The sequence below is a fragment of the Pseudophryne corroboree genome, chromosome 10 (assembly GCF_028390025.1).
Source record: "Pseudophryne corroboree isolate aPseCor3 chromosome 10, aPseCor3.hap2, whole genome shotgun sequence".
Classification (NCBI taxonomy): domain Eukaryota; kingdom Metazoa; phylum Chordata; class Amphibia; order Anura; family Myobatrachidae; genus Pseudophryne; species Pseudophryne corroboree.
The window spans coordinates 361,455,476-361,468,967 of NC_086453.1; the positions used below are offsets into that span (position 1 = coordinate 361,455,476).

At 43.8% G+C, this 13,492-nt stretch overlaps 1 protein-coding gene across 1 annotated transcript in view; it reads left to right on the plus strand.

Moving 5' to 3' along the window:
- Positions 1–4,545: 4,545 nt before the first annotated feature.
- The window catches only part of LOC134965657 (indolethylamine N-methyltransferase-like), a 28,841-nt gene continuing 19,894 nt past the window's right edge, over positions 4,546–13,492 (plus strand). Inside the window, exon 1 of the mRNA XM_063941989.1 lies at positions 4,546–4,696. Within this exon, the coding sequence (XP_063798059.1) occupies positions 4,546–4,696 (151 nt within the window). The remainder of the gene's footprint in view (positions 4,697–13,492) is intronic.

Here is a 13,492-nt window from a genome sequence, read left to right on the forward strand (position 1 = left end):
AGAGGGAGATATTGAGGAGGTGGGCAAGATGGGAACAGGCAGTAAGAGAGAGGAAGCAGATGAGGCAGGAGGGAATAGGGTCAAGTGGGGAGGTAGAGGGGGGGGGGAATGGATAAGGCCCATAACTTCCTCGCCAGAAACTGTACATAGGAGAAAGATGTCAGAGTTGGTAAGAGGGATTGGGGAGGAGTGGCAAGGGAGAGGAGCTGGCTGGTTCTTGATGGCTTAGTTGGATGTGATGTTCTGACGTATGGAGTCAATTTTGGAAGTGAATTAAGTGGCAAAGTCAAGAGCAGAGAGTGAGGAGGGTAGATGAGGTGGTGGAGGGCAGAATAGGGATATGAGAGTGGCAAAGAGGTGCCAGGGGTTTCAATACTGTGAGGAGATGAGGTTTTTGAATTATGACTGTTTAGCAAGGAAAATTGCAGCACTGAAGGATGAAAGCACAAGTTTGAAATGGAGGAAGTCTGCATTAGAATGTGACTTCCTCCACTGTCCCTCAGCAGTACATGATCATTTTTGCAGATATCTGAAGCATATGGTGTGCCAGGGTTCAAATGTTGATCTGTGAGGGTGAATGATGGTTTGTGGTGTGACAGAGATAAGAGCGGAATTAAGGGAAGCATTGTATAGGGAAATGGCTTGTTGAGGGCATGAGAGAGACAGTATAGGAGAGATAAGGGAGTAAAGCAGGCAGGACTGGGAAGTGGTTTCTACATCATTGTCACTACTTTTTCTTTGTTCACTTGTCCAGGCTTAATACAGTACATCTACCCCTTTTTTAGCCAACAAACAGTTGATTATTGGTTGTCTTGTTCAGAATCTTCTTCTACCCATGAATTATTATTAGCTTCTGCTGAGGTACTTGACGCCCTGGGGGAATTTAAGGGAGCTTCACAGACACCAACATTTTCTGAACCTCCATAGATCCAAGACTTAAATGCAAAATAAAATTCCCAATGTAACCCCCAAACAAACACCTGTTCAGAAGTGAGTATATTAATTTAATTTTTACATAAATAATATTCTAATAAATAAGACTAGGAGATCTTGTGCATAGAAGATTCACAATCTTAATAAGTGGAACATTAATCCATTAATAAAAATCAAATAATTGCCTGATGTTGTAATAAAACCTTCAGATAAAGGGTGCAATGTTGTATTATGGCCCACAGAACTATGGTTGATCGCTCGCTAGTGTTATGAAACACAAGTAGTGCTTCATTCCTGTTTGCTTTCTGTTCATGAATTTTATGTTATAGTTCTGTTTGCATGCCAGGATTTCTCTTGTACTTGTTTAGAAGACTCTTGTTGGCTGCCGGTGGTGCGTCTGTGTAACTGCAGCCTGATTTCTATGTGTTAAGCCTCACCTGTCAGATATTTGGTCATTATGTGGTGAGTCTGTGTACTGCAGTCTGGCTCTTGTCTGTGTAACCTCACCTGCCAGTATTTTTGCCATTACCTTGTGCCTGGCTTCCAGCCATCCTGATTGGGATGTGCTTTCCTTATTACCCAGCTAGCCCTGCAGACCAGTGCTGGTGACAGAAGTTTTTTTATGGTACCTGTATGTTTCAGTTCTTGTTTAGCTTCCTGCAAGCTTGTTCCTGATCCCTGTCAGCAGCTTCCAGTGGAGCCTGTCTTCCTGCATCCAGCTTGTGTACTTCAGTGTCCTGTTTCCAGTTTCCAGAGTACGGTCTGAGGGATCGTTTCCTGCTGTCCTCCAAGTTTGTCTTCCAGTGGAGTGGTTTGGTGTCTGAAGTCTTGGGGTTCCAGTTGTTTCCTGTGCACACCTTCCGTGGTGTCGTGAGTAGCGGCTCTGCCGCATCTTACGGCTGAAGCCGTGTTCTCGTTATCTGTTTTTGGTTGAGTCATTTTGGTGGAGGCTTCTGCATGGTTGTCCTTGCCGAACCATGATGGATTCATATTTGGCATTTGGGCAGCGTTACTTTGGTTACGTTTTTCTTGGTGGCTGTGCCGCACATAAATTAGTTTATTATTTTCTGTGGTTTCCCCTTTCTCTTTTGTGTCTGTCTTAGTTAGTTTTCCCCTTGTTCTCTCTCTGTCTAGGTTAATGCTTTGTCACCAACTAAGACCGGGGTCATCAGAGTTCAGGCAGACCTAATCCGCCCATTCAAACGTGGCTGCCATGGGCCCAAGAAACCATAGTCTCACAGGCGTTAGTCGACCACTAGGGAAGAACAACGGAGTCAAGGTTTTCTGTTAGGTATTGCTGTGTACCCCAGTTCTGTTGCAGCTTCACGCATCTCTACTTGGAACTCTTCTGCTGCCACTCTATCTCCTAGATTCCAAGTACAGAGAACATAACAGCTAGGGTTTTTTTTTGCATTCCTGCGTTCGTATAGTCGCCGCCCACAGGGTAGTGTATTTTAGCTGTGCAAGTGTGTGATTGCATGTGTAGCAGAGCTGTACAAAAAGATTTTGTGTACTGTCTGAGTAGTCCAGAACTTACTCAGCCGCTGCAATCATTTCTGCCTGTGTGGGACCGGAATTGACGTAAGACAACTGCCCTGCAAACGCATGGACATGCCTGCATTTTTCCAACCACTCCCTGAAAATGGTCAGTTGCCACCCACAAATTCCTTCTTCCTGTCAATCACCTTGCGATTGCCCATGCAATCGCTTTTTTCACTCCAACCCGCCACTACAGTATGTCCCGATGCACTGTGCAGTCGTCTGATATACCTGAGCATTGTGGTGCATACACTTGCGCAGTTCAGACCTGATCGCAGGCTTTGAAAAAACACAGCCTAGCGATCAATTCTGCATTACCCCCTATATCTCAAAGAAGTCTAACATCAATTAGAGGACAAACTGTATTAACGATAAATAACTTTAACCCCACTGAGAATTTCTCCATCCTCTATAATCAGATCATCATTAAGGCCAAAGCAGACAGCATTATAACAAAACCTGAAAATGTATTTCTCCATGTAGCCCACCCCAAGATACCCACGTTTTACCTCCTGCTAAAGATGTATTAATATCGCACCGGCCCACCAGATAGGACAATTGTGTCTGGCATACGGGGACTCTCCAAACAGTTGAGCATCCTTGTGGAAAACATTTCATGAATCATGTAACAATCTTACCCTTTTATGCCCAGGATACTGCAGACTTTCTCAGGAGGATTAACAACATCGTACTGAACAAAGATCACATGCTAGCCAGTATAGACATCAAATCTCTCTACACCATCAGCATTCATCTACAGTCAATGGAAGCCATCATTTTTTTTTCTGGATAGAGAAAAGACATCGGACTTCCATAAGTTAATTCTGGATCTACTGGAATTCATACTAAACAGGAATTATTTTGTTTTAAATAATATTTTTTTCCTCCAAACCAGGGCATTGCATGTGCACCCACTTATGCAAATCTGTTCATATGGTGGTAGGAACATGTTTATGTCTTCAATGATGCAAATGATGAATTTACCACACTTATATAAATGTGGATTTATTACATCAATGAAATTTTTCTGATTTGGAATGGATCAAAACAGAAATTCCATGACTTCATGATGAAGCTCAAAAGGAAAATCACCTATGCCATTCATTTTCTAGACCTTTTACTTAATATTTATGAAAAGAGGGCAATCTCTTTTCTCTCCTATATAGGAAGCCAACTGCAACTACAGCCTTCTTCTTTACAAAACACATCACTTTCCACCACCAATTAAAAATTACCTGAAGGGTGAGTTTATAAGAATATGGAGAAATTGCTCCAATGACCTCACCTTTAAAATGCAAAGCAAGGACTTGGCTAAGGAATTATGCAAGAGGGGGTACCATAATATAATGATCAAAAAAGCCCAATACATGGTTGTCAAAACAGCAAGGGACTCACTTATCTTCACTCATAAAAATACTGCTGAGAAACAAATTTTAGGTTTACTAATAACTACTGCAACACGTGGAAAGATTTGACTGACTATAATCATCATCACCATCATCTCTTATGTTTTATTTTTATTAAATTATTTGAATATGCACTTTCTCTTTTTTTTTTCTTTTTTTTCTATTTCTATTTTCTTTTTTTATTTTAATTCTCTTTTTCCCTTTTTCTTCTTTTTGTATTCCCCACCTGCTTCCACTCTCTCTCACAATTATATCCTGGCTGGCATATTTTTATTATTCGTATTCTACTTTCACTGTTCAAACTTTATTTTTTCAAACAAATGACTGTGCCTTTGAATTTTAATTCCAAAATGGCATGCCCAATATCTTTATACAGTATGTGTTTTCACTAGAAATATTTTAATTAAATTGCTTGAATATTTTACAATATTTAAATATAAATTGAAAAATAATTAGTATGATGATTTATTTTGCTTTAGGAGATGATCACACTGTCACCTGCATTACCATGACAGCTCCTGAGGCTGATACCCCATCATGTGATAACACTGATATCCTGGTTACTGATGAATATAAATAACTGGATCCTGGTGAATATAAACAGAATTCCAGAGCCAGTAAATTAATAGACGTGAGAGTCAGACAGCCTGTGACACAGTAATACAAGATGGATTCCAGCGCCCATAAATTCTATCCTGTACACGGCTTTGATTCTAGAGAACATCTGGAAACATATTTTTCTAACAAACCAGACATGATCTTTGGAGACGATTCAATTAAATTTCCAATGGAATGTTTACACCATGCATTCAGTGAGGGTATGTATATTATACTGACAGTATGTATACTATAATGACCAACTTACCCTAGTGTGAGTGACTGCATGTACATGATTGTGTGTTAGGGAATTTAGACTGTATTCTCTAATGGGGCAAGGACTGGTATGTATGACAAATATATTCTCTGTACAGCGCTATATAAAATGCTCGGACTATATAAATAAATTGTAATGATACCTTATGATGGTTTCTAAGATGATATATTTCTATGCAGTTGTTATAGTGAAGAATTACTTTTTTACTTTGCTAAATGCAATGCCTATGACTCTTTCTTTGATGACGGAACATGACTGTGTACAGTACATACTGATTGCCATTGAGTATTAGGAATATGCATTACATAATTATATTATATACATATATATTATATACATGTCTATTTATATACAGTACTGTACAGTAAAGTAGTTCTTGCACTATAGTGTATTTCAATGGAGACATCTCGCATGTGCAATGGTGATTCTTGCACTATAGTATTTTATTTGACACCTCATACATGTGCAACAGTGATTTTTAAAAGCAAAATCTGTTGGATGATCACTAGTATTACACCCACCAGTAATGACATACACCAAACACCAGAGATGGATAGATGAGCGAGGCTCCATCTGTATGCATTATATCATTAGATCTGCCCACTTACATACTGTAGTTACAGTGTATTGAGTGAGGATTGAAGAACCCTGTGTAATCACTAGAGATGAGCGCCTGAAATTTTTCGGGTTTTGTGTTTTGGTTTTGGGTTCGGTTCCGCGGCCGTGTTTTGGGTTCGAACGCGTTTTGGCAAAACCTCACCGAATTTTTTTTGTCGGATTCGGGTGTGTTTTGGATTCGGGTGTTTTTTTCAAAAAACACTAAAAAACAGCTTAAATCATAGAATTTGGGGGTCATTTTGATCCCAAAGTATTATTAACCTCAAAAACCATAATTTACACTCATTTTCAGTCTATTCTGAATACCTCACACCTCACAATATTATTTTTAGTCCTAAAATTTGCACCGAGGTCGCTGTGTGAGTAAGATAAGCGACCCTAGTGGCCGACACAAACACCGGGCCCATCTAGGAGTGGCACTGCAGTGTCACGCAGGATGTCCCTTCCAAAAAACCCTCCCCAAACAGCACATGACGCAAAGAAAAAAAGAGGCGCAATGAGGTAGCTGTGTGAGTAAGATTAGCGACCCTAGTGGCCGACACAAACACCGGGCCCATCTAGGAGTGGCACTGCAGTGTCACGCAGGATGGCCCTTCCAAAAAACCCTCCCCAAACAGCACATGACGCAAAGAAAAAAAGAGGCGCAATGAGGTAGCTGTGTGAGTAAGATTAGCGACCCTAGTGGCCGACACAAACACCGGGCCCATCTAGGAGTGGCACTGCAGTGTCACGCAGGATGTCCCTTCCAAAAAACCCTCCCCAAACAGCACATGACGCAAAGAAAAAAAGAGGCGCAATGAGGTAGCTGTGTGAGTAAGATTAGCGACCCTAGTGGCCGACACAAACACCGGGCCCATCTAGGAGTGGCACTGCAGTGTCACGCAGGATGTCCCTTCCAAAAAACCCTCCCCAAACAGCACATGACGCAAAGAAAAAAAGAGGCGCAATGAGGTAGCTGACTGTGTGAGTAAGATTAGCGACCCTAGTGGCCGACACAAACACCGGGCCCATTTAGGAGTGGCACTGCAGTGTCACGCAGGATGTCCCTTCCAAAAAACCCTCCCCAATCAGCACATGATGCAAAGAAAAAGAAAAGAAAAAAGAGGTGCAAGATGGAATTGTCCTTGGGCCCTCCCACCCACCCTTATGTTGTATAAACAAAACAGGACATGCACACTTTAACCAACCCATCATTTCAGTGACAGGGTCTGCCACACGACTGTGACTGATATGACGGGTTGGTTTGGACCCCCCCCCAAAAAAGAAGCAATTAATCTCTCCTTGCACAAACTGGCTCTACAGAGGCAAGATGTCCACCTCATCATCACCCTCCGATATATCACCGTGTACATCCCCCTCCTCACAGATTATCAATTCGTCCCCACTGGAATCCACCATCTCAGCTCCCTGTGTACTTTGTGGAGGCAATTGCTGCTGGTGAATGTCTCCGCGGAGGAATTGATTATAATTCATTTTAATGAACATCATCTTCTCCACATTTTCTGGATGTAACCTCGTACGCCGATTGCTGACAAGGTGAGCGGCGGCACTAAACACTCTTTCGGAGTACACACTTGTGGGAGGGCAACTTAGGTAGAATAAAGCCAGTTTGTGCAAGGGCCTCCAAATTGCCTCTTTTTCCTGCCTGTATAAGTACGGACTGTGTGACGTGCCTACTTGGATGCGGTCACTCATATAATCCTCCACCATTCTATCAATGTTGAGAGAATCATATGCAGTGACAGTAGACGACATGTCCGTAATCGTTGTCAGGTCCTTCATTCCGGACCAGATGTCAGCATCAGCAGTCGCTCCAGACTGCCCTGCATCACCGCCAGCGGGTGGGCTCGGAATTCTGAGCCTTTTCCTCGCACCCCCAGTTGCGGGAGAATGTGAAGGAGGAGATGTTGACAGGTCGCGTTCCGCTTGACTTGACAATTTTGTCACCAGCAGGTCTTTCAACCCCAGCAGACTTGTGTCTGCCGGAAAGAGAGATCCAAGGTAGGCTTTAAATCTAGGATCGAGCACGGTGGCCAAAATGTAGTGCTCTGATTTCAACAGATTGACCACCCGTGAATCCTTGTTAAGCGAATTAAGGGCTCCATCCACAAGTCCCACATGCCTAGCGGAATCGCTCCGTGTTAGCTCCTCCTTCAATGTCTCCAGCTTCTTCTGCAAAAGCCTGATGAGGGGAATGACCTGACTCAGGCTGGCAGTGTCTGAACTGACTTCACGTGTGGCAAGTTCAAAGGGCATCAGAACCTTGCACAACGTTGAAATCATTCTCCACTGCGCTTGAGACAGGTGCATTCCACCTACTATATCGTGCTCAATTGTATAGGCTTGAATGGCCTTTTGCTGCTCCTCCAACCTCTGAAGCATATAGAGGGTTGAATTCCACCTCGTTACCACTTCTTGCTTCAGATGATGGCAGGGCAGGTTCAGTAGTTTTTGGTGGTGCTCCAGTCTTCTGTACGTGGTGCCTGTACGCCGAAAGTGTCCCGCAATTCTTCTGGCCACCGACAGCATCTCTTGCACGCCCCTGTCGTTTTTTAAAAAATTCTGCACCACCAAATTCAAGGTATGTGCAAAACATGGGACGTGCTGGAATTTGCCCATATTTAATGCACACACAATATTGCTGGCGTTGTCCGATGCCACAAATCCACAGGAGAGTCCAATTGGGGTAAGCCATTCCGCGATGATCTTCCTCAGTTGCCGTAAGAGGTTTTCAGCTGTGTGCGTATTCTGGAAACCGGTGATACAAAGCGTAGCCTGCCTAGGAAAGAGTTGGCGTTTGCGAGATGCTGCTACTGGTGCCGCCGCTGCTGTTCTTGCGGCGGGAGTCCATACATCTACCCAGTGGGCTGTCACAGTCATATAGTCCTGACCCTGCCCTGCTCCACTTGTCCACATGTCCGTGGTTAAGTGGACATTGGGTACAGCTGCATTTTTTAGGACACTGGTGACTCTTTTTCTGAGGTCTGTGTACATTTTCGGTATCGCCTGCCTAGAGAAATGGAACCTAGATGGTATTTGGTACCGGGGACACAGTACCTCCAACAAGTCTCTAGTTGGCTCTGCAGTAATGATGGATACCGGAACCACGTTTCTCACCACCCAGGATGCCAAGGCCTCAGTTATCCGCTTTGCAGTAGGATGACTGCTGTGATATTTCATCTTCCTCGCAAAGGACTGTTGAACAGTCAATTGCTTACTGGAAGTAGTACAAGTGGGCTTACGACTTCCCCTCTGGGATGACCATCGACTCCCAGCGGCAACAACAGCAGCGCCAGCAGCAGTAGGCGTTACACGCAAGGATGCATCGGAGGAATCCCAGGCAGGAGAGGACTCGTCAGAATTGCCAGTGACATGGCCTGCAGGACTATTGGCATTCCTGGGGAAGGAGGAAATTGACACTGAGGGAGTTGGTGGGGTGGTTTGCGTGAGCTTGGTTACAAGAGGAAGGGATTTACTGGTCAGTGGACTGCTTCCGCTGTCACCCAAAGTTTTTGAACTTGTCACTGACTTATTATGAATGCGCTGCAGGTGACGTATAAGGGAGGATGTTCCGAGGTGGTTAACGTCCTTACCCCTACTTATTACAGCTTGACAAAGGGAACACACGGCTTGACACCTGTTGTCCGCATTTCTGGTGAAATACCTCCACACCGAAGAGCTGATTTTTTTGGTATTTTCACCTGGCATGTCAACGGCCATATTCCTCCCACGGACAACAGGTGTCTCCCCGGGTGCCTGACTTAAACAAACCACCTCACCATCAGAATCCTCCTGGTCAATTTCCTCCCCAGCGCCAGCAACACCCATATCCTCCTCATCCTGGTGTACTTCAACACTGACATCTTCAATCTGACTATCAGGAACTGGACTGCGGGTGCTCCTTCCAGCACTTGCAGGGGGCGTGCAAATGGTGGAAGGCGCATGCTCTTCACGTCCAGTGTTGGGAAGGTCAGGCATCGCAACCGACGCAATTGGACTCTCCTTGTGGATTTGGGATTTCGAAGAATGCACAGTTCTTTGCTGTGCTGCTTTTGCCAGCTTGAGTCTTTTCATTTTTCTAGCGAGAGGCTGAGTGCTTCCATCCTCATGTGAAGCTGAACCACTAGCCATGAACATAGGCCAGGGCCTCAGCCGTTCCTTGCCACTCCGTGTCGTAAATGGCATATTGGCAAGTTTACGCTTCTCCTCCGACAATTTTATTTTAGGTTTTGGAGTCCTTTTTTTTCTGATATTTGGTGTTTTGGATTTGACATGCTCTGTACTATGACATTGGGCATCGGCCTAGGCAGACGACGTTGCTGGCATTTCATCGTCTCGGCCATGACTAGTGGCAGCAGCTTCAGCACGAGGTGGAAGTGGATCTTGATCTTTCCCTAATTTTGGAACCTCAACATTTTTGTTCTCCATATTTTAATAGGCACAACTAAAAGGCACCTCAGGTAAACAATGGAGATGGATACTAGTATACAATTATGGACTGCCTGCCGAGTGCAGACACAGAGGTAGCCACAGCCGTGAACTACCGTACTGTACTGTGTCTGCTGCTAATATAGACTGGTTGATAAAGAGATGTCTATGTAACTATGTATGTATAAAGAAGAAAGAAAAAAAAAACCACGGTTAGGTGGTATACAATTATGGACGGACTGCCTGCCGAGTGCAGACACAGAGGTAGCCACAGCCGTGAACTACCGTACTGTACTGTGTCTGCTGCTAATAATATAGACTGGTTGATAAAGAGATGTCGTAGTAGTATGTTTGTATAAAGAAGAAAGAAAAAAAAACCACGGTTAGGTGGTATACAATTATGGACGGACTGCCTGCCGAGTGCAGACACAGAGGTAGCCACAGCCGTGAACTACCGTACTGTACTGTGTCTGCTGCTAATATAGACTGGTTGATAAAGAGATGTCTATGTAACTATGTATGTATAAAGAAGAAAGAAAAAAAAACCACGGTTAGGTGGTATACAATTATGGACGGACTGCCTGCCGAGTGCAGACACAGAGGTAGCCACAGCCGTGAACTACCGTACTGTACTGTGTCTGCTGCTAATATAGACTGGTTGATAAAGAGATGTCTATGTAACTATGTATGTATAAAGAAGAAAGAAAAAAAAACCACGGTTAGGTGGTATACAATTATGGACGGACTGCCTGCCGAGTGCAGACACAGAGGTAGCCACAGCCGTGAACTACCGTACTGTACTGTGTCTGCTGCTAATATAGACTGGTTGATAAAGAGATGTCTATGTAACTATGTATGTATAAAGAAGAAAGAAAAAAAAACCACGGTTAGGTGGTATACAATTATGGACGGACTGCCTGCCGAGTGCAGACACAGAGGTAGCCACAGCCGTGAACTACCGTACTGTACTGTGTCTGCTGCTATTATAGACTGGTTGATAAAGAGATGTCTATGTAACTATGTATGTATAAAGAAGAAAGAAAAAAAAAACACGGTTAGGTGGTATACAATTATGGACGGACTGCCTGCCGAGTGCAGACACAGAGGTAGCCACAGCCGTGAACTACCGTACTGTACTGTGTCTGCTGCTAATATAGACTGGTTGATAAAGAGATGTCTATGTAACTATGTATGTATAAAGAAGAAAGAAAAAAAAACCACGGTTAGGTGGTATACAATTATGGACGGACTGCCTGCCGAGTGCAGACACAGAGGTAGCCACAGCCGTGAACTACCGTACTGTACTGTGTCTGCTGCTAATATAGACTGGTTGATAAAGAGATGTCTATGTAACTATGTATGTATAAAGAAGAAAGAAAAAAAAACCACGGTTAGGTGGTATACAATTATGGACGGACTGCCTGCCGAGTGCAGACACAGAGGTAGCCACAGCCGTGAACTACCGTACTGTACTGTGTCTGCTGCTAATATAGACTGGTTGATAAAGAGATGTCTATGTAACTATGTATGTATAAAGAAGAAAGAAAAAAAAACCACGGTTAGGTGGTATACAATTATGGACGGACTGCCTGCCGAGTGCAGACACAGAGGTAGCCACAGCCGTGAACTACCGTACTGTACTGTGTCTGCTGCTAATATAGACTGGTTGATAAAGAGATGTCTATGTAACTATGTATGTATAAAGAAGAAAGAAAAAAAAACCACGGTTAGGTGGTATACAATTATGGACGGACTGCCTGCCGAGTGCAGACACAGAGGTAGCCACAGCCGTGAACTACCGTACTGTACTGTGTCTGCTGCTAATATAGACTGGTTGATAAAGAGATGTCTATGTAACTATGTATGTATAAAGAAGAAAGAAAAAAAAACCACGGTTAGGTGGTATACAATTATGGACGGACTGCCTGCCGAGTGCAGACACAGAGGTAGCCACAGCCGTGAACTACCGTACTGTACTGTGTCTGCTGCTAATATAGACTGGTTGATAAAGAGATGTCGTAGTAGTATGTATGTATAAAGAAGAAAAAAAAACCACGGTTAGGTGGTATACAATTATGGACGGACTGCCTGCCGAGTGCAGACACAGAGGTAGCCACAGCCGTGAACTACCGTACTGTGTCTGCTGCGACTGGATGATAAATGATATAAAAAATATATATATATCACTACTGCAGCCGGACAGGTATATATTATATATTATATAATGACGGACCTGCTGGACACTGTCTGTCAGCAGAATGAGTTTTATTTTTATAGAATAAAAAAAACAACAACACACAAGTGAAGTCACACGACGAGTGTTTAACTTTTTCAGGCAATCACAATATAAGTATACTACTAACTATACTGGTGGTCAGTGTGGTCAGGTCACTGGTCAGTCACACTGGCAGTGGCACTCCTGCAGCAAAAGTGTGCACTGTTTAATTTTAATATAATATTATGTACTCCTGGCTCCTGCTATAACCTATAACTTGCACTGCAGTGCTCCCCAGTCTCCCCCACAATTATAAGCTGTGTGAGCTGAGCAGTCAGACAGATATATAATATACATAGATGATGCAGCACACTGGGCTGAGCCTGAGCAGTGCACACAGATATGGTATGTGACTGAGTCACTGTGTGTATCGCTTTTTTCAGGCAGAGAACGGATATATTAAATAAACTGCACTGTCTGGTGGTCACTCACTATATAATATTATGTACTCCTGGCTCCTGCTATAACCTATAACTGGCACTGCAGTGCTCCCCAGTCTCCCCCACAATTATAAGCTGTGTGAGCTGAGCAGTCAGACAGATATATAATATATATAGATGATGCAGCACACTGGGCTGAGCCTGAGCAGTGCACACAGATATGGTATGTGACTGAGTCACTGTGTGTATCGCTTTTTTCAGGCAGAGAACGGATATATTAAATAAACTGCACTGTCTGGTGGTCACTCACTAGTAAACTCTCTGCACTCTCTACACTTCTACAGTACTCCTCCTAGTCCTAAGCTCCAGTAAATCTCTCTCTCTTATAATCTAAATGGAGAGGACGCCAGCCACGTCCTCTCCCTATCAATCTCAATGCACGTGTGAAAATGGCGGCGACGCGCGGCTCCTTATATAGAATCCGAGTCTCGCGATAGAATCCGAGCCTCGCGAGAATCCGACAGCGTCATGATGACGTTCGGGCGCGCTCGGGTTAACCGAGCAAGGCGGGAAGATCCGAGTCGCTCGGATCCGTGTAAAAAAAGCTGAAGTTCGGGCGGGTTCGGATTCCGAGGAACCGAACCCGCTCATCTCTAGTAATCACACTGTCAGATGACAAGGACTAGAAGGGCAAATTGAGCACTTGAAATGGCCTCAGACAAGACCAACTAAAAAGTAGGTGGGGGTGAATTGTCACCCAGGACAAGGCAGCAATTTGGGAACCCATCCCTTTCTGACATAAAATTAACATCATTCCCCCTCCCTACCACACTTTACAAAGGACAGAGGGGGTAAAGTTCTGATTGTAGTAGCAAATTTGTAAGCAGTTGGGGAAAACCATGTGCACTGCAGGTGTGGCAGATATAACATTTGCATAGAGAGTTAGATGTGGGTGGGTTATTTTGTTTCTGTGCAGAGTAAATACTGGCTGCTTTATTTTTACACTGCAAATTAGATTTCTATTTGAACACCCCCCCCC